This window comes from Myiozetetes cayanensis, unplaced genomic scaffold (assembly GCF_022539395.1).
Source record: "Myiozetetes cayanensis isolate MyiCay16 unplaced genomic scaffold, myiCay2020 scf148, whole genome shotgun sequence".
Taxonomy (NCBI): domain Eukaryota; kingdom Metazoa; phylum Chordata; class Aves; order Passeriformes; family Tyrannidae; genus Myiozetetes; species Myiozetetes cayanensis.
The window spans coordinates 33,695-58,615 of record NW_026087137.1 but is presented as its reverse complement, the minus strand read 5'-3'; the positions used below and the strand labels follow the sequence as shown (position 1 = coordinate 58,615).

General features: G+C 58.4%; 1 protein-coding gene and 1 long non-coding RNA gene across 5 annotated transcripts in view; both read right to left on the bottom strand.

The window, feature by feature from the left end:
• The window catches only part of LOC126637170 (1-phosphatidylinositol 4,5-bisphosphate phosphodiesterase gamma-1-like), a 33,063-nt gene that overhangs the window by 4,231 nt on the left and 3,911 nt on the right, over positions 1-24,921 (bottom strand). For 2 of the 4 annotated variants that reach the window (XM_050310107.1, XM_050310108.1), the window contains 19 exons: positions 23,735-23,807; positions 23,544-23,645; positions 23,303-23,421; positions 23,140-23,225; positions 14,763-14,883; positions 14,496-14,664; positions 14,143-14,262; positions 13,150-13,257; positions 12,871-13,058; positions 12,493-12,693; positions 12,276-12,395; positions 11,902-12,085; positions 11,381-11,458; positions 9,350-9,453; positions 9,027-9,123; positions 5,287-5,353; positions 4,019-4,182; positions 329-425; positions 15-239 (listed from right to left, as the gene is read on the bottom strand). In XM_050310107.1, coding sequence (XP_050166064.1) covers positions 15-239; positions 329-425; positions 4,019-4,182; positions 5,287-5,353; positions 9,027-9,123; positions 9,350-9,453; positions 11,381-11,458; positions 11,902-12,085; positions 12,276-12,395; positions 12,493-12,693; positions 12,871-13,058; positions 13,150-13,257; positions 14,143-14,262; positions 14,496-14,664; positions 14,763-14,883; positions 23,140-23,225; positions 23,303-23,421; positions 23,544-23,645; positions 23,735-23,807 — 2,423 coding nt within the window. The remainder of the gene's footprint in view (positions 1-14; positions 240-328; positions 426-4,018; positions 4,183-5,286; positions 5,354-9,026; positions 9,124-9,349; positions 9,454-11,380; positions 11,459-11,901; positions 12,086-12,275; positions 12,396-12,492; positions 12,694-12,870; positions 13,059-13,149; positions 13,258-14,142; positions 14,263-14,495; positions 14,665-14,762; positions 14,884-23,139; positions 23,226-23,302; positions 23,422-23,543; positions 23,646-23,734; positions 23,808-24,921) is intronic. The other 2 variants (XM_050310109.1, XM_050310110.1) reach the window with 2 other exon arrangements.
• On the bottom strand, positions 444-2,499 carry LOC126637175 (uncharacterized). The gene is made up of 3 exons (XR_007628256.1): positions 2,236-2,499; positions 1,580-1,975; positions 444-1,330 (listed from the first exon to the last, which is right to left on the bottom strand). It is a non-coding gene; the product is annotated as an uncharacterized LOC126637175 (long non-coding RNA).

The window sequence follows — 24,921 nt, the reverse complement described above, 5'->3', positions numbered from 1 at the left end:
GGATCAGGATTTACCGGGCGTCTGGAAGTTGAGGGCCACGAGTTGGCTCCCGCAGATCCACATGGGCAGCGGGTCGTAGTTGGAGGAGTCCAGGCGCTGGCCCTTGGGATAGATCCGGCTCAGCTGGCGCCGGTTGTACTGCAGGAATTTCTTGCCCTTGCTGCGGTTGGCGTATTTCTCCGCCTTGGTCTCCGGGAAGGACGACATGTCCCGGTAACACGCCTTGTCCGTGCCGATCTCTGCAACAGCCGAGGGGACCGTCAGGAAAAGACTTTGGATGCTCTTCCTGCGCTCATCCCGTCCCAGATCCCGCTCTCCCGGCTCTTACTGTCCTCGTCGAACGGCACCGGGCGGCAGTAAACGACCAGCTCCGAGAGCTCCAGCGCGATCTTCTTCCTCCGCTCCATGATCTTCCCCTCCTGCATCTGCACCGGCAAAGCGGGAAAAGTTGCTCCCAGTTGCTCCCAGTTGCTCCCAGTGTGCGGGCCCAGCAGCTCCCAGTAACCCCCAGTAAGGTTCCGTTCACACCCGCTGGTAATCCCAGTCTATCCCAGCGCGATCCCAGTGTGATCCCAGCTACTCCCAGGATGGTTCCAGTCGCTTCCAGTATAATCCCAGTCACTCTCAATATGATTCCAGTTGACCCCAACATGGTCCCAGTTGGTCCCTGTCAACACTATCATGATCCCAGTATGATCCCAGTATGATCCTAGTTACTTCAGTCTATCCCAGTACGATCCCAGTATGATCCCAGTCACTTCCAGTCACTCCCAGTATGATTCCAGTTGACCCCAACATGGTCCCAGTTGCTCCCTGTCAATGCCATCATGTCCCAGTATGACCCCAGTATGATCCCAGTCCCTTCTCACCACTCCCAGTATGATCCTCATATGATCCCAGTATGATCCCAGTATGATCCTAGTCACAGTCACTCCCAGTATAACCCCAGTATGATCCCAGTCTTTTCCCACTGCTCCTAGTATGATCCCAGTCACTTGTAGTCACTCCCAGTACAATTCCAGTCACTTCCAGTCACTCCCAGTATCAACCCAGTCACTCCCACTATGATCCCAGTCACTTCCAGTCACTCCCAGTATGATGCCAGTCACTTCCAGTCACTCCCAGTATGATCCCAGTATGATCCCAGTCACTTCCAGTCACTCCCAGTATGATCCCAGTCACTTCTAGTCACTCCCAGTATGATCCCAGTCACTTCTAGTCAATCCCAGTATGATGCCAGTATGATCCCAGTCATTTCTAGTCAATCCCCGTATGATCCCAGTGACTTCTAGTCAATCCCAGTATGATGCCAGTATGATCCCAGTCACTTCTAGTCAATCCCAGTATGATTCCAGTTGCCCCCAATATGGTCCCAGTTGCTCCCTGTCAATGCCATCATGATCCCAGTATGATCCCAGTATGATCCCAGTATGATCCTAGTCACAGTCACTCCCAGTATAACCCCAGTATGATCCCAGTCTTTTCCCACCACTCCCAGTATGATCCCAGTCACTTGCAGTCACTCCCAGTACACGATCCCAGTCACTTCCAGTCACTTCCAGTCACTCCCAGTATCAACCCAGTCAATCCCAGTATGATCCCAGTCACTTCCAGTCACTCTCAGTATGATGCCAGTATGATCCCAGTCACTTCCAGTCAATCCCAGTATGATTCCAGTCACTTCTGGTCACTCCCAGTATGATCCCAGTATGATCCCAGTCACTTCTAGTCAATCCCAGTATGACTCCAGTCACTTCTAGTCAATCCCAGTATGATCCCAGTATGATCCCAGTCACTTCCAGTCACTCCCAGTATGATTCCAGTTGCTCCCAATATGGTCCCAGTTGCTCCCTGTCAATGCCATCATGATCCCAGTATGACCCCAGTATGATCCCAGTCACTTCCAGTCTATCCCAGTATGATCCCAGTATGATCCCAGTCACTTCCAGTCACTCCCAGTATGATCCCAGTATGACTCCCAGTCACGATCCCAGTCTGTCCTGTCAATCACGTATGATCCCAGTATGCTCCAGCTGATCCCAGTATGATCCTAGTCACTTCCAGTCATTCCCAGTATAACCCCAGTATGATCCCAGCCTTTTTCCACCACTCCCAGTATGATTCCAGTCACTTCCAGTCACTCCCAGTACAATTCCAGTCATGTCCAGTCACTCCCAGTATGATCCCAGCTGCCTCCAGCGTGGTTCCACTTTCTCCCAATATCAACCCAGTCACTCCCAGTATAATCCCAGTCACTTCCAGTCACTCCCAGTATGATCCCAGTATGATCCCAGTCACTTCCAGTCAATCCCAGTATGATCCCAGTATGATCCCAGTCACTTCCAGTCACTCCCAGTATGATCCCAGTCACTTCCAGTCACTCCCAGTATGATCCCAGTCACTTCCAGTCAAGCCCAGTATGATCCCAGTATGATCCCAGTATGATCCCAGTCACTTCCAGTCACTTCCAGTATGACCCCAGTATGATCCCAGTCACTTCCAGTCCCCAATTGCTCCAGTATCAGCATCCCAGTATGATCCCAGTCACTTCCAGTCACTTCCAGTATCATCCCAGTATGATCCCAGTCACTTCCAGTCACTCCCAGTATGATCCCAGTATGATCCCAGTCACTTCCAGTCACTCCCAGTATGATCCCAGTCACTTCCAGTCACTCCCAGTATGATCCCAGTATGATTCCAGTCACTTCCAGTCACTCCCAGTATGATCCCAGCTCGCCTCCCAGTCCTGATTCCACTTACTCCCAGTATCAACCCAGTCATTCTCAGTATGATCTCAGTCACTTCTAGTCAATCCCAGTATGATCCCAGTATGATCCCAGTCACTTCCAGTCACTCCCAGTATGATCCCAGTATGATCCCAGTCACTTCTAGTCACTCCCAGTATGATCCCAGTCACTTCCCATCACTCCCAATCATCCCAGTATGATCCCAGTCACTTCCCGTCACTCCCAGTATGATGCCAGTCACTTCCAGTCACTCCCACTATGATCCCAGTATGATCCCAGTCACTTCCAGTCACTCCCAGTATGATCCCAGTCACTTCCAGTCACTCCCAGTATGATCCCAGTCACTTCCCATCACTCCCATTATGATCCCAGCTGCCTCCAGCATCATTCCAGTTGTCCCCAGTACCACCCCAGTCCCTCCCAGAACGCCACCATTCGCTCCCAGCACCGTCCCAGTCGCTCCCAGCCCAAACCCTCCTCCTTTGGACACACCAGGCCCAATCCCCACAGCAAAGGACCCCTCCATCCTCCCCCCATTCCCATTCCCACCCCATTCCCATTCCCATTCCCATTCCCATTCCCACTCCCATTCCCATTCCCATTCCCATTCCCACTCCCATCCCATTCCCATTCCCACCCCATTCCCATTTCTGCTCCCATTCCCATTCCCATTCCCATTCCCATTCCCACTCCCATTCCCATCTCCCATTCCCACTCCCATTCCTCCCATTCCCACCATTCCCATTCCCACCCCATTCCCATTCCCATTCCACTCCCATTCCCATTCCCATTCCCATTCCCATTCACTCCCATTCCTCCCATTCCCATTCCACTCCATTCCCATTCCCATTCCCATTCCTCCCATTCCCACCCCATTCCCATTCCCACTCCCATTCCCATTCCATTCCCATTCCCACTCCCATTCCCACTCCCATTCCCATTCCACTCCCATTCCCACTCCCATTCCCATTCCATTCCCATTCCCATTCCCATTCCCATTCCCATTCCCATTCCCATTCCCATTCCCATTCCCATTCCCATTCCCATTCCCATTCCCACTCCCATTCCCATCCCATTCCCATCCCATTCCCATTCCCACTCCCATTCCCATTCCCATTCCCATTCCCATTCCCACTCCCATTCCCACTCCCACTCCCACTCCCATTCCCACTCCCATTCCCATTCCCACTCCCATTCCCATTCCCACTCCCATTCCCATTCCCACTCCCATTCCCACTCCCATTCCCACCCCATTCCCGCTCCCTCCTCACCCGAGCATCCGCGTTCTGCGTGGCCTCCCGGATCTTGGCCACCCACTCGCTGAGCTCCTCCTGCGTGTCGGCGGCCACGTCCAGGGCCTGGGCGGCGTGGGACATCTGCTGGGAATGGATGGTGAAGACAAAGGGTTTGGAGCTCCTGCCGTCTTTGGAGATCACTACAAGGACACCAGAGGGGAGGGGGGGCTTTACTCGAGGGCGTTCCCGAGGGATGGGAACCATCCAGCACTCCCACCAGCCCCTCACCCGCCGCCCAGCCGGGTTTGGGTGCGTGGATCCGTGATTTCCAGGCCCAAACGCGCTTGGAGCCAGGGGGAAACGCCCCTGGATCATCTGGAGGTCCCAGCTCCTTGGAATTCCACCCCCCCCCAAGTCAGCTCCAACCTCCGAATTCCTCCCAGATCGGTCCCAACACTTCCAAATTTCTCCCAGATCAGTCCCGACCTCTGAATTCTCCCAGATCAGTCCCGACCTCTGAATTCTCCCAAATCAGTCCCGACCTCTGAATTCTCCCAGATCAGTCCCAACCTCTGAATTCTCCCAGATCAGTCCCAACCTCTGAATTCTCCCAGATCAGTCCCGACCTCTGAATTCCCCCAGATCAGTCCCGACCTCTGAATTCTCCCAAATCAGTCCCGACCTCTGAATTCTCTCAGATCAGTCCTGACCTCTGAATTTTCCCAAATCAGTCCCAACTCCTCAGAATTCCCCCAGATCAGTCCCAACCTCTGAATTCTCCCAAATCAGTCCCGACCTCTGAATTCTCCCAAATCAGTCCCGACCTCTGAATTCCCCCAAATCAGTCCCAACTCCTCAGAATTCCCCCAGATCAGTCCCAACCTCTGAATTCTCCCAAATCAGTCCCAACCTCTGAATTCTCCCACGTCAGTCCCGACCTCTGAATTCTCCCAGATCAGTCCCGACCTCTGAATTCTCCCACGTCAGTCCCGACCTCTGAATTCTCCCAGATCAGTCCCAGCTCCTCAGAATTCTCCTCAGATCAGTCCCGACCTCTGAATTCCCCCAGATCAGTCCCAACTCCTCAGAATTCCCCAGATCAGTCCCAACTCCTCAGAATTCCCCCAAATCAGTCCCAACTCCTCAGAATTCCCCTCAAATCAGTCCCAACTCCTCAGAATTCCCCTCAAATCAGTCCCAACTCCTCAGAATTCCCCTCAAATCAGTCCCAACTCCTCAGAATTCCCCTCAAATCAGTCCCAACTCCTCGGAATTACCCCCATATCAGTGAGTAGGGAACTCACCGACGTGGCAGGACGGGACGTCGATGAATCCCTTCAGGAAGTTCCCCAGGGGGCTGTTTTCCGAGGACTGGAAGAGAGGAAGGAATAAGGGAGATGGGAGAGGCCTGTGGGGCCAGGCCTGGTGACAGCTCCGCTTGGGAGCCACCACCCAGGTCTCCCAGTCAGCCAAAACTGAGGAAAAATGGGAAAAAACCACCCAGGAGCATCACCCGGACACTGGATAAGGGTTTGGGTTGGCACAGGGCCAAGAGCATCCCCCAGCCCCTGGATAAGGATCTGAGCTGGAGCAGGACCAGGAGCATCTCCCAGCCTTAGGATAAGGGTCTGGGTTGGAGCAGAGCTGGAAGTAACTCTCATTCTTAGGATAAGGGTCTGGGCTGGAGCAGAGCTGGAAGTAACTCTCATCCTAGGATAAGGATCTGGGCTGGAATAACCCTCATTCTAGGATAAGGATTTGGGTTGGAGCAGGACCATGATAAAGATCTGGGCTGGAGCAGCACCAGGAGCATCCCCCAGCCCCTGGATAAGGATCTGGGCTGGAGCAGCACCAGGAACATCCCCCAGCCCCTGGATAAGGATCCAGGCTGGAGTAGTTCCAGGAACATCCCCCAGCCCCTGGATAAGAGTCGGGGCTTGAGCAGCACTAGGAGCATCCCCCAGTCCCTGGATAAGAGCTGGAGCAGCACCGGGAGCATCCCCCAGCCCCTGGATAAGGATCGGGGTTTGAGCAGCACCGGGAGCATCCCCCAGCCCCTGGATAAAAGCTGGTGCAGCACCAGGAGCATCCCCCAGCCCCTGGATAAGGATCGGGGCTGGAGCAGCACCAGGAGCATCCCCCAGCCTTAGGATAAGGGTCTGGGTTGGAGCAGGGCTGGAAGTAACCCTCATCCTAGGTAAGGATCTGGGTTGGAGCAGAACCATGATAAGGATCCGGGCTGGAGCAGCACCGGGAGCATCCCCCAGCCCCTGGATAAGGATCGGGGTTTGAGCAGCACCGGGAGCACCCCCCAGCCCCTGGATAAGGATCTGGGCTGGAGCAGCACCAGGACCATCCCCCAGCCCCTGGATAAGGATCTGGGCTGGAGCAGCACCGGGAGGATCCCCCAGCCCCTGGATAAGGATCTGAGCTGGAGCAGCACCAGGAACATCCCCCAGCCCCTGGATAAGAATCGGGGCTGGAGCAGCACCAGGAGCATCCCCCAGCCCCTGCATAAGGATCCGGGCTGGAGCAGCACCAGGAACATCCCCCAGCCCCTGGATAAGGATCCGGGCTGGAGCAGCACCGGGAGCATCCCCCAGCCCCTGGATAAGGATCTGAGTTGGAGCAGCACCAGGAACATCCCCCAGCCCCTGGATAAGGATCCGGGCTGGAGCAGCACCAGGAACATCCCCCAGCCCCTGGATAAGAGCTGGAGCAGCACCAGGAGCATCCCCCAGCCCCTGGATAAGGATTTGGGCTGGAGCAGCACCAGGAACATCCCCCAGCCCCTGGATAAGGATCTGAGCTGGAGCAGCACCAGGAGCATCCCCCAGCCCCTGGATAAGGATCGGGGTTTGAGCAGCACCAGGAGCATCCCCCAGCCCCTGGATAAGGATCGGGGCTTGAGCAGCACCAGGAGCATCCCCCAGCCCCTGGATAAGGATCGGGGCTTGAGCAGCACCAGGAGCATCCCCCAGCCCCTGGATAAGGATCCAGACTGGTCCAGCACCAGGAGCATCCCCCAGCCTCTGGATAAGGATTTGGGTTGGAGCAGCACCAGGAACATCCCCCAGCCCTTGGATAAGGATCGGAGCTGGAGCAGGACTGGGAGAAGCCCCCAGCCCTTGGATAAGAATCGGGGCTTGAGCAGCACCAGGAGCATCCCCCAGCCCCTGGATAAAAGCTGGAGTAGCACCAGGAACATCCCCCAGCCCCTGGATAAGGATCCGGGCTGGAGCAGCACCAGGAACATCCACCAGCATTAGGATAAGGGTCTGGGTAGGAGCAGAGCTGAAAGTAACCCTCATCCTAGGTAAGGATCTGGACTGGAGCAGGACTGGGAGCATCCCTCAGACCCTGGATAAGGATCGGGGCTTGAGCAGCACCAGAAGCATCCCTCAGCTCCTGAATAAGGATTTGGGCTGGAGCAGCACCAGGAACATCCCCAGACCCTGGATAAGGATCGGAGCTGGAGCAGGACTGGGAGAAGCCCCCAGCCCTTGGATAAGGATCAGGGCTTGAGCAGCACCAGGAGCATCCCCAGCCCCTAGATGAGGATCTGGGTTGGAGCAGAACCATGATAAGGATCTGAGCTGGAGCAGCACCAGGAGCATCCCCCAGCCCCTGGATAAGAATCTGAGCTGGAGCAGCAACAGGAGCATCCCCAGCCTTAGGATAAGGATCTGAGCTGGAGCAGCTCCAGGAGCATCCCCCAGCCCCTGGATAAGGATCTGAGCTGGAGCAGCTCCAGGAGCATCCCCCAGCCCCTGGATAAGGATTTGGGCTGGAGCAGCACCAGGAGCATCCCCCAGCCCCTGGATAAGGATCTGGGCTGGAGCAGGACCAGGAGCATCCCCCAACCTTAGGATAAGGATCTGAGCTGGAGCAGCACCAGGAACATCCCCCAGCCCCTGGATAAGGATCTGGGCTGGAGAAGCACCAGGAACATCCACCAGCATTAGGATAAGGGTCTGGGTTGGAGCAGGGCTGGAAGTAACCCTCATCCTAGGATAAGGATCTGGGTTGGAGCAGGACTGGGAGCATCCCCAGCCCCTGGATAAGGATTTGGGCTGGAGCAGGACTGGGAGAAGCCCCCAGCTCCTGGATAAGGATCTGGGCTGGAGCAGCACCAGGAACATCCCCCAGCCCCTGGATAAGGATCTGAGCTGGAGAAGCACCAGGAACATCCCCCAGCCCCTGGATAAGGATTTTTGGCTGGAGTAGCACCAGGAACATCCCCCAGCCCCTGGATAAGGATCGGGGCTGGAGCAGCACTAGGAACATCCCCCAGCCCCTGGATAAGGATCTGAGCTGGAGAAGCACCAGGAGCATCCCTAACCCCTAGATGAGGATCTGGGATGGAGCAGAACCATGATAAGGACCTGGGCTGGAGCAGCTCCAGGAGCATCCCCCAGCCCCTGGATAAGGATCTGAGCTGGTGCAGCAACAGGAGCATCCCCCAGCCCCTGGATAAGGATCCGGGCTGGAGAAGCACCAGGAACATCCCCCAGTTTCTGGATAAGGGTCTGGGTTGGAGCAGGGCTGGAAGTAACCCTCATCCTAGGATAAGGATCCGGGCTGGAGCAGCTCCAGGAGCATCCCCCAGCCCCTGGATAAGGATCTGGGCTGGAGCAGCACCAGGAACATCCCCCAGCCCCTGGATAAGGATCTGGGCTGGAGCAGCACCAGGAGCATCCCCAGCCTCTGGATAAGGATTTGGGCTGGAGCAGCACCAGGAGCATCCCCCAACCCCTGGATAAGAGCTGGAGCAGCACCGGGAGCATCCCCCAGCCCCTGGATAAGGATCGGGGTTTGAGCAGCACCAGGAGCACCCCCAGCCCCTGGATAAAAGCTGGTGCAGCACCAGGAGCATCCCCCAGCCCCTGGATAAGGATCGGGGCTGGAGCAGCTCTAGGAGCATCCCCCAGCCCCTGGATAAGAGCTGGAGCAGCACCAGGAGTATCCCCCAGCCCCTGGATAAAAGCTGGAGCAGCACCGGGACCATCTCCGGTGTCCCCGCTCCGGGGGGAGTGGCACTCACGGCCTCGTCCTGCTCCGGCGCTTGGGTGCCCACGATCTCCTCCACGTAGTTGGCCGGGAACCAGAGCTGCTTCTTGCCCCCGTAGTCCCCCCGCCACCTGCAAGGGGGGGAGAGGATCAAGGCTGGATTTCGGGGCAGGGGCCGGGGGTGTCCGAGCTGCGTGCGGGGCCGGGCGGAGCAGGGATCGGGGGTGGGGCGGGGAAGGGGCGGGACAGAGAAGGAGGAGGAGGACGTTAAAACCCACGAGAGGGACGATCCGTGGGATCCCCCGGGGTGTCCCCTCGGCCTCCCAGCCCGCGGTGACCCCCGTGTGACATCCTCACCAGCCGCCGTCCTGCTTGTCCACGTTGTGGATGATGGCCTGCTTGCAGAACGACAGCTCGTCCTCCCGCTGCGCCTTGTAGTCGTACAGGGCCTTCACCGTGCACTGGGGACACCGGAGGGGAGGGACGTGTCACCTCCCTGCCCGCCCCCACAGCTCCGGCGGCTCCCGAGGGTGCCACGCCCCGAATTGTGGGATCTTGAAAGGGTTGGGATGGCCCCTGTTCCAAGCACACCCTGCTAGAGAAGGTTCTTCGGGGAGAAGGGGCTGGGTGGCTGTGGGGCCAGGAGCATCCCACTGTCCTGCTCCAGCCCGGATCCGTATCCACAGGCAGTGGGATGCTCCTGGATCGGGGTTGGAGCAGAGCTGTGAGCATTCCACAGCCTCTGGATAAGGGTCTGGGTTGGAGCAGGGCCTGGAATATCCCCCAGTTCCTGGATAAGGGTCTGGGTTGGAGCAGGGCTGGAAGTAACCCTCATCCTAGGATAAGGATTTGGGTTGGAGCAGGGCCAGGAGCATCCCACAGCCTCTGGATAAAGGTTTGGGTTGGAGCAGGACCAGGAACATCCCCCAGCCTCTGGATAAGGGTCTGGGATGGCACAGGGCTGGCAGCATCCTACAGCTTTGGGATAAGGATTTGGGCTGGAGCAGAGCCAGGAGCATCTCACAGCCTCGGGATAAGGGTCTGGGTTGGAGCAGGGTCTGGAACATCCCACAGCCTCTGGATAAGGGTCTGGGCTGGAGCAGAGCCAGGAGCATTTCCCAGCCTCTGGATAAGGGTCTGGGCTGGAGCAGGGCCAGGAGCATCCCACAGCCTCAGGATAAGAGTCTGGATTGGAGCAGGAACAGGAACATCCCCCAGCCTCGGGATAAGGGTTGGGGTTGGAGCAGGGTTGGAAGTAACTCTCATCCTAGGATAAGGATCTGGACTGGAGCAAGACCAGGAGCATCCCCTAGCCCCTGGATAAGGGTCTGGGTTGCAGCAGGACCAGGAGCATCCCACAGCCTCAGGATAAGGGTCTGGGTTGGAGCAGAGCCAGGAACATCCCACAGCCTCAGGATAAGGGTCTGGGTTGGAGCAGGACTGGGAGCATCCTCCATCTCCCAGAAAATTGTCCAAGCTGGAGTGGGGCCAGGAGCATCCCCCAGCCCCTGGATAAGGGTCTGGGTTGGAGCAGAGCCAGGAGCATTTCCCAGCCCCTGGATAAGGGTCTGGGTTGGAGCAGGGCCAGGAGCATCTCACAGCCTCAGGATAAGAGTCTGGATTGGAGCAGGACCAGGAGTATCCCACAGCCTCAGGATAAGGGTCTGGGTTGGAGCAGGACCAGGAGTATCCCACAGCCTCAGGATAAGGGTCTGGGTTGGAGCAGGACTGGGAGCATCCTCCATCTCCCAGAAAATTGTCCAAGCTGGAGTGGGGCCAGGAGTATTCTCCAGTCTCTGGATAAAGATCTGGGCTGGAGCAGGACCCTGGCTTTGAACGTCCAACCTGACTTTGGACACTTCCAGAGCTGGGACATCCACAGCCTCCCTGGACAATCTGTTCCAGTGTCTCACCACCCTCGCAGGGAAGAATTTCTCCCCAGTATCCCAGCCAAGTTTCCCCGCTTTCAATTTGTATCCATCATTCCTTGTCCTATCACAGTTCCTGACGGAGCCTTTAAGTCTCAAAAACTTCCAAGACTAGAGATTGTGATCAACTCCAAGGACAGGCCAGTCCCAAAAACCAAGGATGGAGATTGGATCAACTCTGAGACCCGACCCAGTTCCAAAAACCTCCAAGGATGGAAAATGAATCTTCTGGGAACTGCCCCTAAACCTGCTTTTTTTTGGGGTTCCCCAGTGGAAAGGGATCCAGCTCCAGCATCACCTGAGGGTCACAGAAACGTGCCAAAACATCCCCACATCTCAGCTCGGTGGTGGTGGGAGATGTGGTGGGTCTGGGGAGGGACCACCCATGAAGCCCAGCTCTGGAATCATCACGTCCCACCACCCCTCCACCTCCCAGGTGCCCACCCTGGCCCCTCCTTACCCTGGCCATGGGCATCTTGTTGGCCTCCACGTAGAAGTGGGGGGTCCGCACCTCATACAGGGCTCCATAGTCCAGCTCCTGCAGGGAGAAATTCCCCAGGGGGTCACCTGGGTGCAGGCAGGGGCTCCAGGGGGATGTGGTTGGATACGAGGAGTTTTGGGGGGGGGCACCTAAAATCCATTTGCAACTCCTGGAATGAATCGGGTTGGAAAAGACCCCTGAGATCGTCGAGCCCAACCCCACCTTGGCACTGAGTGCCACGTCCAGGCTCTGCTTCAACACCCCCAGGGACAGGGACTCCACCCCCTCCCTGGGCAGCCCACCCCAAGCTCTGAGCCCTCTCCCTGGAGAGAACTTCTTCCTGATGTCCAACCTAAACCTGACCCGTTGGAAGGGAGTTATGGAGGGTCAGCAGAGCGAGCTCAGCCGGTTCTGCTTGAGCTTCACCCAGAGCTCTGGAGGGTGGTGGAGCTGGACACAGGGGCACTGAACCTTCCTCCCCCTCTGCTGGGAGCACTCACGGTGGTGCCCATCTTCTCCAGGGTCTCCTCGTTGATGGGGTAGCGCAGCTTCATCTTGCGGTACAGCGGGTGCTTCTCGTAGTAGCTGATGAGATCCACCAGGCTCTCGAACTCGGCCGAGCTGCCCAGCATGAAGAGCCTCCCCTCCTGCTGGATCCGGCAGTGCTTGATCTTCCCCTCCGCCCTGGGGCCGGGACAACACGTTGGGGGACGAGTGAGGGGTTGGATCCCGGATCCACCACCGTGAGCGGGCGGCGATGCCGCCGAGGCGGCCACCCCGAGGACGTGTCACCTCCTGAGGCCTTGAGGGACCCAAGCCAAGCAACCCACGTTGCTCGGCCAAGCCCGGGAGGCCTCGTAGTGGTTGTGCTCACCGGAAGGAGATGGCGTAGGAGTTGGGCTCGCTGCGCTTGCGCACCAGGAAGGCTCCGTCGCGCGGCACCCGCATCAGCATGTGCTCGGCCTGCAGGCGCGTCAGGCTGGCGTGGTACCACCTGGGCGGGCACAGCACGGGCACAGGGGGGGCTGCCACCAGCACCTCCGCACCCCGGAGGGGCACCCGGGGGGGCCGGGGGGACGCTCCCCACTCACTCTTTGCTCTCGTGGGCGTTGGGCTGCGGGACGGGGTCGGTGAGGCGCATCTCGAACTCGTTGCAGCGCAGCGGCACCTCCCGGTAGTGGCAGATGAGGCTGTAGAGGCTGTCGAACACCAGGTTGTCCGTCAGGTAGAACTTGGTGGTCCCGGCCTCCTGCCGCGAGTGGATCCGGCAGTGCTGCACCCGGCTGGACCTCCTGCCGCCGCGGCGGAGGGAGAGAGGCAGGTCAAGTTGGGTTTGCACCCAAAAACAGGCGGCATTTCCCGCCCCCACCCTGGAAAAACCATTCCAGCCGCCACGGACAGCGACTGGAAGGCCATCCGGGGCGGGGTGGCTCGGGAATGGTGGGATCCTGCCCTTCTGGAGCTCCTACCAGAAGGAGAGGGTGTAGTCGCCCACGAAGGTCTCGCTCTCGCGCACCAGGAAGGTGCCGTCCTTGCCGCCCGTCTCGGTGCAGTACTCGTGCAGCAGCTTCTCGGCGATCTGCCGCCCGTCCCGGCCCCCGCCCAGCTTGCCGTGGAACCACTTCTCCGTGAAGTGCAGCTCGTTGTTGTTGAACTCCTGCAGGGTCATCCCCCCACCCAAGAAATGGGTTTTGCCACCCTCTCGCTGCCCCTCCTCCCCCGGAGTTCTCCCCTCGCCCCTCACGCACCTCCTTCTGCTCCACCTCCTCCTCGTCCTCGTTGAACTGGTAGCGGGAGGTCTCCTCCGAGTAGTAGATCTTGTTGCTCGTCAGGACGAAGTAGTGAGGGCTCCAGGTCTGGGAAGGACGAAGAGCATTCCCGGGGTGAGGAGAAGGATCCCGGGGAATGGAGGGAGCTTTGCCGTGGGGTCTCTGCTCCCTCCCGTCCCCCCCCCGAGCATTGCAGCGGGCAGGGAGGGCAGCGCTCCAGGCTGGGCACAGGGTGGCTGGAGAGCAGGAAGGGAGCTGGGAGTGTGGATGGACAGGAAGCTGAACATGGGCCAGAGTGTGACCAGGGGGACAAGAGGGCCAATGGATCCTGGCCTGGCTCAGGGACAGGGTGGCAGCAGGAGCAGGGAAGGGATTCTCCCCTGGGAGGCCACCCCTGGAGTGCTGTGTCCAGCTCTGGGCCCTCAGCTCAGGAAGGACATGGAGGGGCTGGAGCAGGGGCAGAGAAGAGCAACGAGGCTGGGGAAGGGACTGGAGCACAATTCCCATGAGGAGAGGCTGAGGGAGCTGGGGGGGTTCAGCCTGGAGAGGAGGAGGCTCAGGGGTGACCTCAGCACTCTCTGCAACCCCCTGACAGGAGGGGGGAGCCGGGGGGGTTCGGGCTCTTCTCCCAGGAACCAGCAGTAGGACATGAGGGCACAGCCCTGAGCTGTGCCAGGGGAGGGTTAGGTTGGACATCGGGAAGGAATTCTTTCCAGAGGGAGCGCTCAGCCATTGGAATGGGCTGCCCAGGGAGGGGGTGGATTCTCCATCCCTGGAGGTGTTTAGGGACAGACTGGATGTGGCATCAGTGCCATGGACTGGGAACCACGGCGGGGTTGGATCCAGGGTCGGACTGGATGATCTCAAAGGTCCTTTCCAACCCTGCTGATTCTGTGATTCTGTGATTCCGTGCCCACCCCAACCCCAAACGCTCCTCCCCGGCCGGCAGACCCCGCTCAGCTCCTCCCTTACGTGGTCAATGGGGTCTTCGAGGTAGAGGATCCCGTTCTTGATGGAGTTGCTGATGTCGTTCTCCGAGTAGCTGGCGGTGGAGACCTCCTCGTACAGGTTCCCTTCCACCAGCTTCTTGTGCTGGGGTGGGACACGGTGTCCACGTCACACCGAGCTCCCAAACTCCCACAGGTCCCTTCCCACCACCCCCCTGTTCCCCTGGACCACCTCTCAGGGTAGAACTTCTACACAAAGGGTAGAAGTTCTACCCTGAGGAATCCCAAGATTTCCCCTCAGGAATCCCAAGATCTGGGAGAAACCCCAGCCCCTCCCCCAGCCCAGCTCACCGGTCAGGAGGGATTTTCGGGGCTCACCTTGATCAGGATCTTCTTCTTGAGCTGGGTGGGCGAGGGCAGCTCGTCGGCGTTGATGTCCACGGGCTTGGTGAGCAGCATGTCCCCGAAGACCTTCTTGAAGTGGGAGGCCATGTTCCTCTGCTGGACGATGCTGCAGTGGTCCTCGATGGACAGGATGACGGGGAACCTGGAGGACACGGGGTGGCAACGGTGAGCTGGGGCTGCAGGCGAGGGGTTGGGACCACCAGGATTTTTTGGGGGTGGTTGGGAGGAGCTGGGGCTTACTCGGAGGTGACAAAGGCGTGCTCCTTGATGGTGTGGAGGACGTCCAGGAATTTGATCTTGGAGGTGAGCGTGTGGCCGTGGTAGATGATGGGGAGGTCGTCGGGGCCATCCCAGCAGTCCACTGAGGGGGAGACAGATTGGTTACCCCCCCAGGGACGGGGGATCACGGCTTTGATCCCACAAAGGGAGACCCCTCCCCCGCTCCAGGGTCATGGGATGGGAGCAGGGCGTGGTCAGGGATGTGACAGGAGGTGGTGGGGGGGTGCCAGCATCCCTGGGAAGTGCTGGGGTGGAATTCCAGCATTCCTAGGAAATGTTGGGGGGGTTCCAGCATCCCTGGGAAGTGCTGGGGGTTCCAGCATCCCTGGGAAATGCTGGGAGGGTTCTAACATCCCTGTGAGGGGCTGGTGGTGTTCCAGCATTCCCAGGAAGTGCTGGGGTGGAATTCCAGCATCCCTGGGAAGTGCTAGGGTGGGATTGCAGCATCCCTGTGAAGTGCTGGGGGTGGAATTCCAGCATCCCTGTGAGAGGCTGGGTTGGTAATTCCAGCATCCCTGGGAAGTGCTGGGTTGCAATTCCAGCATCCCTGGGAAGTGCTGGGGGGGTTCCAGCATTCCTGGGAAGTGCTGGGGGTGGGATTCCAGCATCCCTGGGAGGTGCTGGGGGTGGAATTCTGGAATCCCTGTGAGGTGCTTGGGGGGAATTCCAGCATCCCTGTGAGGTGCTGGGATGGAATTCCAGCATCCCTGGGAAGTGCTGGGGGTGGAATTCCAGCATTCCTAGGAAATTCTGGGAGGGTTCTAACATCCCTCTGAGGGGCTGGTGGTGTTCCAGCATTCCCAGGAAGTGCTGGGGATGGAATTCCAGCATCCCTGTGAGGTGTTGGGATGGAATTCCAGTATCCCTGGGAAGTGCTGGGGTGGAATTCCAGCATCCCTGGGAAGTGCTAGGGTGGAATTCCAGCATCCCTAGGAAGTGCTGGGGGTGGAATTCCATAATCCCTGTGAGGGGTTGGTGGGGTAATTCCAGCATCCCTAGGAAATGCTGGGAGGGTTCTAACATCCCTGTGAGGGGCTGGTGGTGTTCCAGCATTCCCAGGAAGTGCTGGGGTGGAATTCCAGCATCCCTGGGAGGTGCTGGGGGTGGAATTCCAGCATCCCTGGGAAGTGTTGGGGGTGTAATTCCAGCATCCCTGTGAGGTGCTGGGGTGGAATTCCAGCATCCCTAGGAAATGCTGGGGGGGTTCCATCATCCCTGGGAAGTGTTGGGGGTGGGATTCCAGCATCCCTGGGAAGTGCTGGGATGGAATTCCAGTATCCCTGGGAAGTGCTGGGGTGGAATTCCAGCATCCCTGGGAAGTGCTGGGGGGGTTCCAGCATCCCAGGAAGTGCTGGGGCAGGATTCCAGCATCCCTGGGAAGTGCTGGGGGTGGAATTCCAGCATCCCTGGGAAGTGCTGGGGGTGGAATTCCAGCATCCCTGGGAAGTGCTGGGTGGGATTCCAGCATCCCTGGGAAGTGCTGGGGTGGAATTCTCCAGTAATCCTAGGAAATGCTGGGAGGGTTCTAACATCCCTATGAGGGGCTGGTGGTGTTCCAGCATTCCCAGGAGTGCTGGGGCAGGATTCCAGCATCCCTGTGAGGTGCTGGGGGTGGAATTCCAGCATCCCTGGGAAGTGTTGGGGGTGGAATTCCAGCATCCCTGAGAAGTGCTGGGATGGAATTCTCCAGTAATCCTAGGAAATGCTGGGGGGGTTCTAACATCCCTGTGAGGGGCTGGTGGTGTTCCAGCATCCCTGGGAAGTGCTGGGGCAGGATTCCAACATCCCTGAGAAGTGCCAGGGTGGAATTCCAGCATCCCTGTAAGGTGCTGGTGGGGTAATTCCAGCATCCCTAGGAAATGCTGGGGGGGTTCTAACATCCCTGTGAGGGGCCTGTGGTGTTCCAGCATTCCCAGGAAGTGCTGGGTTGGTAATTCCAGCATCCCTGGGAGGTGCTGGGGGGGTTCCAGCATTCCTGGGAGGTGCTAGGGTGGAATTCCAGCATCCCTGTGAGGGGCTGGGTGGGTAATTCCAGCATCCCTGGGAGGTGCTGGGGGTGGAATTCCAGCATCCCTGGGAGGTGCTGGGGGTGGAATTCCAGCATCCCTGGGAAGTGCTGGGGTGGAATTCCAGCATCCCTGGGAAGTGCTGGGGTGGAATTCCAGCATCCCTGGGAAGTGCTGGGGTGGAATTCCAGCATCCCTGGGAAGTGCTTAGGGGGGAATTCCAGCATCCCAGTGAGGTGTTGGGGGGGTTCCATCATCCCTGGGAAGTGCTGGGGTGGAATTCCAGAATCCCTGTGAGGTCCTGGTGGGGTAATTCCAGCATCCCTAGGAAATGCTGGGGGGGTTCTAACATCCCTGTGAGGGGCTGGTGGTGTTCCAGCATTCCCAGGAAGTGCTGGGGCGGGATTGCAGCATCCCTGGGAAGTGCTGGGGGTGGAATTCCAGCATCCCTGGGATTTGCTTGGGGGGTAATTCCAGAATCCCTGTGAGGGGCTGGTGGTGTTCCAGCATTCCCAGGAAGTGCTGGGGTGGGATTCCAGCATCCCTAGGAAATGCTGGGAGGGTTCTAACATCCCTGTGAGGGGCTGGTGGTGTCCCAGCATTCCCAGGAAGTGCTGGGGTGGGATTCCAGCAACCCTGGGATGTGCTGGGGGTGGAATTCCAGCATCCCAGTGAGGTGTTGGGGGGGTTCCATCATCCCTGGGAAGTGTTGGGGGGGTTCCAGCATTCCTGGGAAGTGCTGGGGGTGGAATTCCAGCATCCCTGAGAAGTGCTGGGGGTGGAATTCCAGAATCCCTGTGAGTTGCTGGTGGGGTAATTCCAGCATCCCTTGGAAATGCTGGGGGGGTTCTAACATCCCTGTGAGGGGCTGGTGGTGTTCCAGCATTCCCAGGAAGTGCTGGGAGGGTTCTAACATCCCTGGGAAGTGTTGGGGGGGGGTCCAGCATTCCTAGGAAGTGCTGGGGTGGAATTCCAGCATCCCTGTAAGAGGCTGGAGGGGTAATTCCAGCATCCCTGGGAAGTGCTAGGGTAGAATTCCAGCATCCCTGTGATGTGCTGCTTGGGTTCCAGCATCCTTGGGAGGTGCTGGGGGTGGAATTCCAGCATCCCTGTGAAGTGCTGGGGTGGAATTCCAGCATCCCTAGGAAATTCTGGGAGGGTTCTAACATCCCTGTGAGGGGCTGGTGGTGTTCCAGCATCCCTGGGAAGTGCTGGGGTGGAATTCCAGTATCCCAGTGAGGTGCTGGTGGGGTAATTCCAGTATCCCTGGGAAGTGCTGGGGTGGAATTCCAGCATTCCTAGGAAATGCTGGGGGGGTTCTAACATCCCTGTGAGGTGCTGGAGGGGGTTCCAGCATTCCCAGGAAGTGCTGGGGGAGAAATTCCAGTATCTCTATGAGGGGCTGGGTGGGTAATTCCAGCATCCCTGGGAAGTGCTGGGGGTGGAATTCCAGCATCCCTGTGAGGTGCTGGGGTGGAATTCTCCCGTAATCCTAGAAAATGCTGGGAGGGTTCTAACATCCCTGTGAGGGGTTGGTGGTGCTCCAGCATTCCCAGGAAGTGCTGGGATGGAGTTCCAGCATCCCTGGGAAGTGTTGGGGGAGTTCCAGCACTCCTGGGAAGTGCTGGGGTGGAATTCCAGCATCCCTGGGAAGCGCTGGGGTGGAATTCCAGCATCCCTGGGAAGTGTTGGGGGTAGAATTCCAGCATCCCTGTGAGGTGCTGGGGGTGGAATTCCAGCATCCCTGGGAAGTGCTGGGGTGGAATTCCAGCATTCCTAGAAAATGCTGGGGGGGTTCCAGCATCCTTGGGAAGTGCTGGGGTGGAATTCCAGCATCCCAGTGAGGTGTTGGGGGGGATTCCATCATCCCTGGGAAGTGTTGGGGGAATTCCAGCATCCCTGGGAGGTGCTGGGGGTGGAATTCCAGCATCCCTAGGAAGTGCTGGGGGGGTTCTAACATCCCTGTGAGGGGCTGGTGGTGTTCCAGCATTCCCAGGAAGTGCTGGGGTGGAATTCCAGCATCCCTAGGAAATTCTAGGAGGGTTCTAACATCCCTGTGAGGGGCTGGTGGTGTTCCAGCATTCCCAGGAAGTGCTGGGATGGAATTCCAGCATCCCTGGGAAGTGCTGGGGTGGAATTCCAGCATCCCTGGGAAGTGCTGGGGGTGGAATTCCAGCATCCCTGGGAAGTGCTGGGGGGGTTCCAGCATTCCTGGGAGGTGCTAGGGTGGAATTCCAGTATCCCTGTGAGGTGCTGGGTTGGAATTCCAGAATCCCTTTGAGGTGCTGGGGTGGAATTCCAGTATCCCTGGGAAGTGCTGGGGTGGAATTCCAGCATCCCTGGGAAGTGCTGGGGTGGGATTCCAGCATCCCTGGGAGGTGCTGGTGGGGTAATTCCAGCATCCCTAGGAAATTCTGGGAGGGTTCTAACATCCCTGTGAGTTGCTGGTGGGGTAATTCCAGCATCCCTAGGAAATGCTGGGAGGGTTCTAACATCCCTGTGAGGGGCTGGTGGTGTTCCAGCATTCCCAGGAAGCGCTGGGGTGGGATTCCAGCATCCCTGGGAAGTGCTGGGGGTGGAATCCCAGAATGCCTGTGAGGTGCTGCTGGGGTAATTCCAGCATCCCAGTGAGGTGCTGGGGGGCTAATTCCAGAATCCCTGGGAGGTGCTGGGGGGGTTCCAGCATTCCTGGGAGGTGCTAGGGTGGAATTCCAGCATCCCTGTGAGGGGCTGGGTGGGTAATTCCAGCATCCCTGGGAGGTGCTGGGGGTGGAATTCCAGCATCCCTGGGAGGTGCTGGGGGTGGAATTCCAGCATCCCTGGGAAGTGCTGGGGTGGAATTCCAGCATCCCTGGGAAGTGCTTAGGGGGGAATTCCAGCATCCCAGTGAGGTGTTGGGGGGGTTCCATCATCCCTGGGAAGTGTTGGGGGGGTTCCAGCATTCCTGGGAAGTGCTGGGGGTGGAATTCCAATCCCTGAGAAGTGCTGGGGGTGGAATTCCAGAATCCCTGTGAGTTGCTGGTGGGGTAATTCCAGCATCCCTAGGAAATGCTGGGAGGGTTCTAACATCCCTGTGAGGGGCTGGTGGTGTTCCAGCATTCCCAGGAAGTGCTGGGAGGGTTCTAACATCCCTGGGAAGTGTTGGGGGGGGTCCAGCATTCCTAGGAAGTGCTGGGGTGGAATTCCAGCATCCCTGTAAGAGGCTGGAGGGGTAATTCCAGCATCCCTGGGAAGTGCTAGGGTAGAATTCCAGCATCCCTGGGAAGTGCTGGGTGGAATTCCAGCATCCTTGGGAGGTGCTGGGGGTGGAATTCCAGCATCCCTGTGAAGTGCTGGGGTGGAATTCCAGCATCCCTAGGAAATTCTGGGAGGGTTCTAACATCCCTGTGAGGGGCTGGTGGTGTTCCAGCATCCCTGGGAAGTGCTGGGGTGGAATTCCAGTATCCCAGTGAGGTGCTGGGGGGGTAATTCCAGCATCCCTGGGAAGTGCTGGGGGTGGAATTCCAGCATCCCTGTGAGGTGCTGGGGTGGAATTCTCCCGTAATCCTAGAAAATGCTGGGAGGGTTCTAACATCCCTGTGAGGGGCTGGTGGTGTTCCAGCATTCCCAGGAAGTGCTGGGGTGGAATTCCAGCATCCCTGGGAAGTGTTAGGGAGTTCCAGCACTCCTGGGAAGTGCTGGGTGGAATTCCAGCATCCCTGGGAAGTGCTGGGGTGGAATTCCAGCATCCCTGGGAAGTGCTGGGGGTGGAATTCCAGCATCTCTGTGAGGGGCTAGGTGGGCAAGTCCAGTATCCCCAGGAAGTGCTAGGGTGGAATTCCAGCATTCCTAGAAAATGCTGGGGGGGTTCCAGCATCCTTGGGAAGTGCTGGGGTGGAATTCCAGCATCCCAGTGAGGTGTTGGGGGGGATTCCATCATCCCTGGGAAGTGTTGGGGGAATTCCAGCATCCCTGGGAGGTGCTGGGGGTGGAATTCCAGCATCCCTAGGAAGTGCTGGGGGGGTTCTAACATCCCTGTGAGGGGCTGGTGGTGTTCCAGCATTCCCAGGAAGTGCTGGGGTGGAATTCCAGCATCCCTAGGAAATTCTAGGAGGGTTCTAACATCCCTGTGAGGGGCTGGTGGTGTTCCAGCATTCCCAGGAAGTGCTGGGGTGGAATTCCAGCATCCCTAGGAAATGCTGGGAGGGTTCTAACATCCCTGTGAGGGGCTGGTGGTGTTCCAGCATTCCCAGGAAGTGCTGGGATGGAATTCCAGCATCCCTGGGAAGTGCTGGGTGGAATTCCAGCATCCCTGGGAAGTGCTAGGGTGGAATTCCAGCATCCCTGGGAAGTGCTGGGGGGGTTCCAGCATTCCTGGGAGGTGCTAGGGTGGAATTCCAGTATCCCTGTGAGGTGCTGGGTTGGAATTCCAGAATCCCTTTGAGGTGCTGGGGTGGAATTCCAGTATCCCTGGGAAGTGCTGGGGTGGAATTCCAGCATCCCTGGGAAGTGCTGGGGTGGGATTCCAGCATCCCTGGGAGGTGCTGGTGGGGTAATTCCAGCATCCCTAGGAAATTCTGGGAGGGTTCTAACATCCCTGTGAGGGGCTGGTGGTGTTCCAGCATTCCCAGTAAGTGCTGGGGGTGGGATTGGAGCAGCCCTGGGAGGAGCTGGGGGGAAATTCCAGCATCCCTGGGAGATGCTGGGGGTGGAATTCCAGCATTCCTGTGAGGGGCTGGGGGGGTTCCATCATCCCTGGGAAGTGCTGGGGTGGGATTCCAGCATCCCTGGGAAGTGCTGGGGTGGAATTCCAGCATTCCCAGGAAGCGCTGGGAGGGTTCTAACATCCCTGTGAGGGGCTGGTGGTGTCCCAGCATTCCCAGGAAGTGCTGGGAGGGTTCTAACATCCCTATGAGGGGCTGATGGTATTCCAGCATTCCTAGGAACTGCTGGGGGTGGGATTGCATCATCCCTGGGAAGTGCTGGGGGTGGAATTCCCGAATCCCTGGGAAGTGCTAGGGTGGAATTCCAGCATCCCTAGGAAATGCTGGGGGTGGAATTCCAGCATCCCAGGAAGTGCTGGGGGTGGAATTCCAGCATCCCTGGGAAGTGCTGGGGGTGGAATTCCAGCATCCCTGAGAAGTACTAGGGTGGAATTCCAGCATCCCTGTGAGGTGCTGGGGCTGGAATTTCAGCATTCCTAGAAAATGCTGGGGGGGTTCCAGCATCCTTGGGAAGTGCTGGGATGGAATTCCAGCATCCCAGTGAGGTGTTGGGGGGGGTTCCAGCATCCCTGGGAAGTGCTGGGATGGAATTCCAGCATCCCTGGGAAGTGCTGGGGTGGAATTCCAGCATCCCTGGGAAGTGCTGGGGGTGGAATTCCAGCATCCCTAGGAAATTCTGGGAGGGTTCTAACATCCCTGTGAGGGGCTGGTGGTGTTCCAGCATTCCCAGGAAGTGCTGGGGGAGAAATTCCAGTATCCCTATGAGGGGCTGGGTGGGTAATTCCAGCATCCCTGTGAGGTCCTGGTGGGGTAATTCCAGCATTCCTAGGAAATTCTGGGAGGGTTTTAACATCCCTGTGAGGGGCTGGTGGTGTTCCAGCATTCCCAGGAAGTGCTGGGGGTGGGATTCCAGCATGCCTAGGAAATGCTGGGAGGGTTCTAACATCCCTGTGAGGGGCTGGTGGGGTAATTCCAGCATCCCTAGGAAATTCTGGGGGGGTTCTAACATCCCTGTGAGGGGCTGGTGGTGTCCCAGCACTCCCAGGAAGTGCTGGGGGTGGGATTGCAGCATTCCCAGGAAGTGCTGGGGGTGGGATTCCAGCATCCCTGTGAGGGGTTGGGGGGGTTCCAGCATTCCCAGGAAGCGCTGGGGGTGGAATTCCAGCATCCCTAGGAAATTCTGGGGGGGTTCTAACATCCCTGTGAGGGGCTGGTGGTGTCCCAGCATTCCCAGGAAGTGCTGGGGCGGAATTGCAGCATCCCTAGGAAATGCTGGGGGGGTTCTAACATCCCTCTGAGGGGCTGGTGGTGTTCCAGCATTCCCAGGAAGTGCTGGGGTGGGTAATTCCAGCATCCCTGAGAAGTGCTGGAGTGGAATTCTCCACTAATCCTAGGAAATTCTGGGGGGGTTCTAACATCCCTGTGAGGGGCTGGTGGGGTAATTTCAGCATCCCTAGGAAATTCTGGGAAGGTTCTAACATCCCTGTGAGGGGCTGGTGGTGTTCCAGCATTCCTGGGAAATGCTAGGAGGGTTCTAACATCCCTGTGAGGGGCTGGTGGTGTCCCAGCATTCCCAGGAAATGCTGGGGGGGTTCTAACATCCCTGGGAGGAGCTGGGGGGTCACTCACGCTCGATGCAGCGGCAGCCCATCCGCAGGCACCGCGCGTACGCTTCCAGGGACGACTCGCTGGAAAACTGGTCCCCTGTCAGGTACCTGGGCAAGACAGGGAGCGGTTGGGATGGTGGGGACGCTCCTGGGTGTCCCCTGGGTGTCCCCAGCCCCGGCCTCACGTGTTGTGGGAGGAGGAGATCCAGTACTGGGACAGGGGGTGGTTCATCTCCTCGGGCACCACGCGCTCGTACTTGGCGTCCATCACCATGTTCTCCTTGGAGAAGAGGTACGTGAGGAACTGGGAAAAGCAAGGAGGAGAGGGGTGGGGGAAAAGCAGAGAGGTCAGAGCCTGACAGGGCCACAGGGACGCCCCCCTGGGTGGGTTCTGGGTGGGTTCTGGGTGGGGGGTGACCCGCCCACCTCATCCAGCTGGAAGGAGGGCTCGGCGGCGTCGCCGGAGCTCTCCCTGAGGTAGCTGCACATGTATTCCCGCACCACGCCCACGTCGCTGGCCCAGGATTCCTGGGAGACAAAGGTGCAGGTGGTTACAGGGCTGGAGTATCCCATGGGATGCCCCCAGGGGGGCCACGGGGGTCTGAGAGAAATCCCACCTTCTGGTCGTGCAGCAGGAACTTCTGGAAGTCGTAGAGGGAGACCTGGCACAGCTCGGGGCGATCCACGTTCCTGGGGCACGGATCAGCCGCCGGTGAGGAGAGGGAGGAGGAGTTGGGAGAGATCCCATGGGAGAGGCAAGGCTGCCAGGGCCCACCTGCAGCTCAGCTTCCCAAGTCCTGCCCCATTCCCACCGGGAGTGCGCAGCGTTGTCCGAGGATACGGGGAGGGCAGGGGGGGGAATGTCCCCACATCCCTGGCAGCCACATCCACTTCCATGTCTGTTCATCCCTGCTCCCATCCCTGCTCCCATCTTCGCTCCCACAGTGTCTGTTCATCCCTGCTCCCATCCCTGCTCCCATCTTCGCTCCCACAGTGTCTGTTCATCCCTGCTCCCATCCCTGCTCCCATCTTCACTCCCAGAGTGTCTGTTCATCCCTGCTCCCATCCCTGCTCCCATCTTCACTCCCACAGTGTCTGTTCATCCCTGCTCCCATCCCTGCTCCCATCTTCACTCCCACAGTGTCTGTTCATCCCTGCTCCCATCCCTGCTCCCATCTTCACTCCCACAGTGTCTGTTCATCCCTGCTCCCATCCCTGCTCCCATCTTCGCTCCCACAGTGTCTGCTCAGCCCCACTCCCACCTCGGCTCCTCTGTCCATTCATCCCTCCTCCCATCCCTGCTCTCAGCCCCATTTCCATCCCTGCTCCCACACCCCTCACATTCCTGGTCCCATCTCCATTTCCACCTCTGCTCCCACACCCCTCACATTCCTGGTCCCATCTCCATTTCCACCTCTGCTCATCCCTTCTCCCATCCCTGCTCCCATTCCCGCTCATCTGCTCTATCCCTGCTCCCATCCTCACTCCCATCCTCATTCCTGCTCATCTGCTCTATCCCTGCTCCCATCCTCACTCCCATCTCCATTCCTGCTCATCTGCTCTATCCCTGCTCCCATCCCCATTCCTGCTCATCTGCTCTATCCCTGCTCCCATTCCCACTCCCATCTCCATTCCTGCTCATCTGCTCTATCCCTGCTCCCATCCTCACTCCCATCCCCATTCCCGCTCATCTGCTCTATCCCTGCTCCCATCCTCACTCCCATCCCCATTCCTGCTCATCTGCTCTATCCCTGCTCCCATCCTCACTCCCATCTCCATTCCTGCTCATCTGCTCTATCCCTGC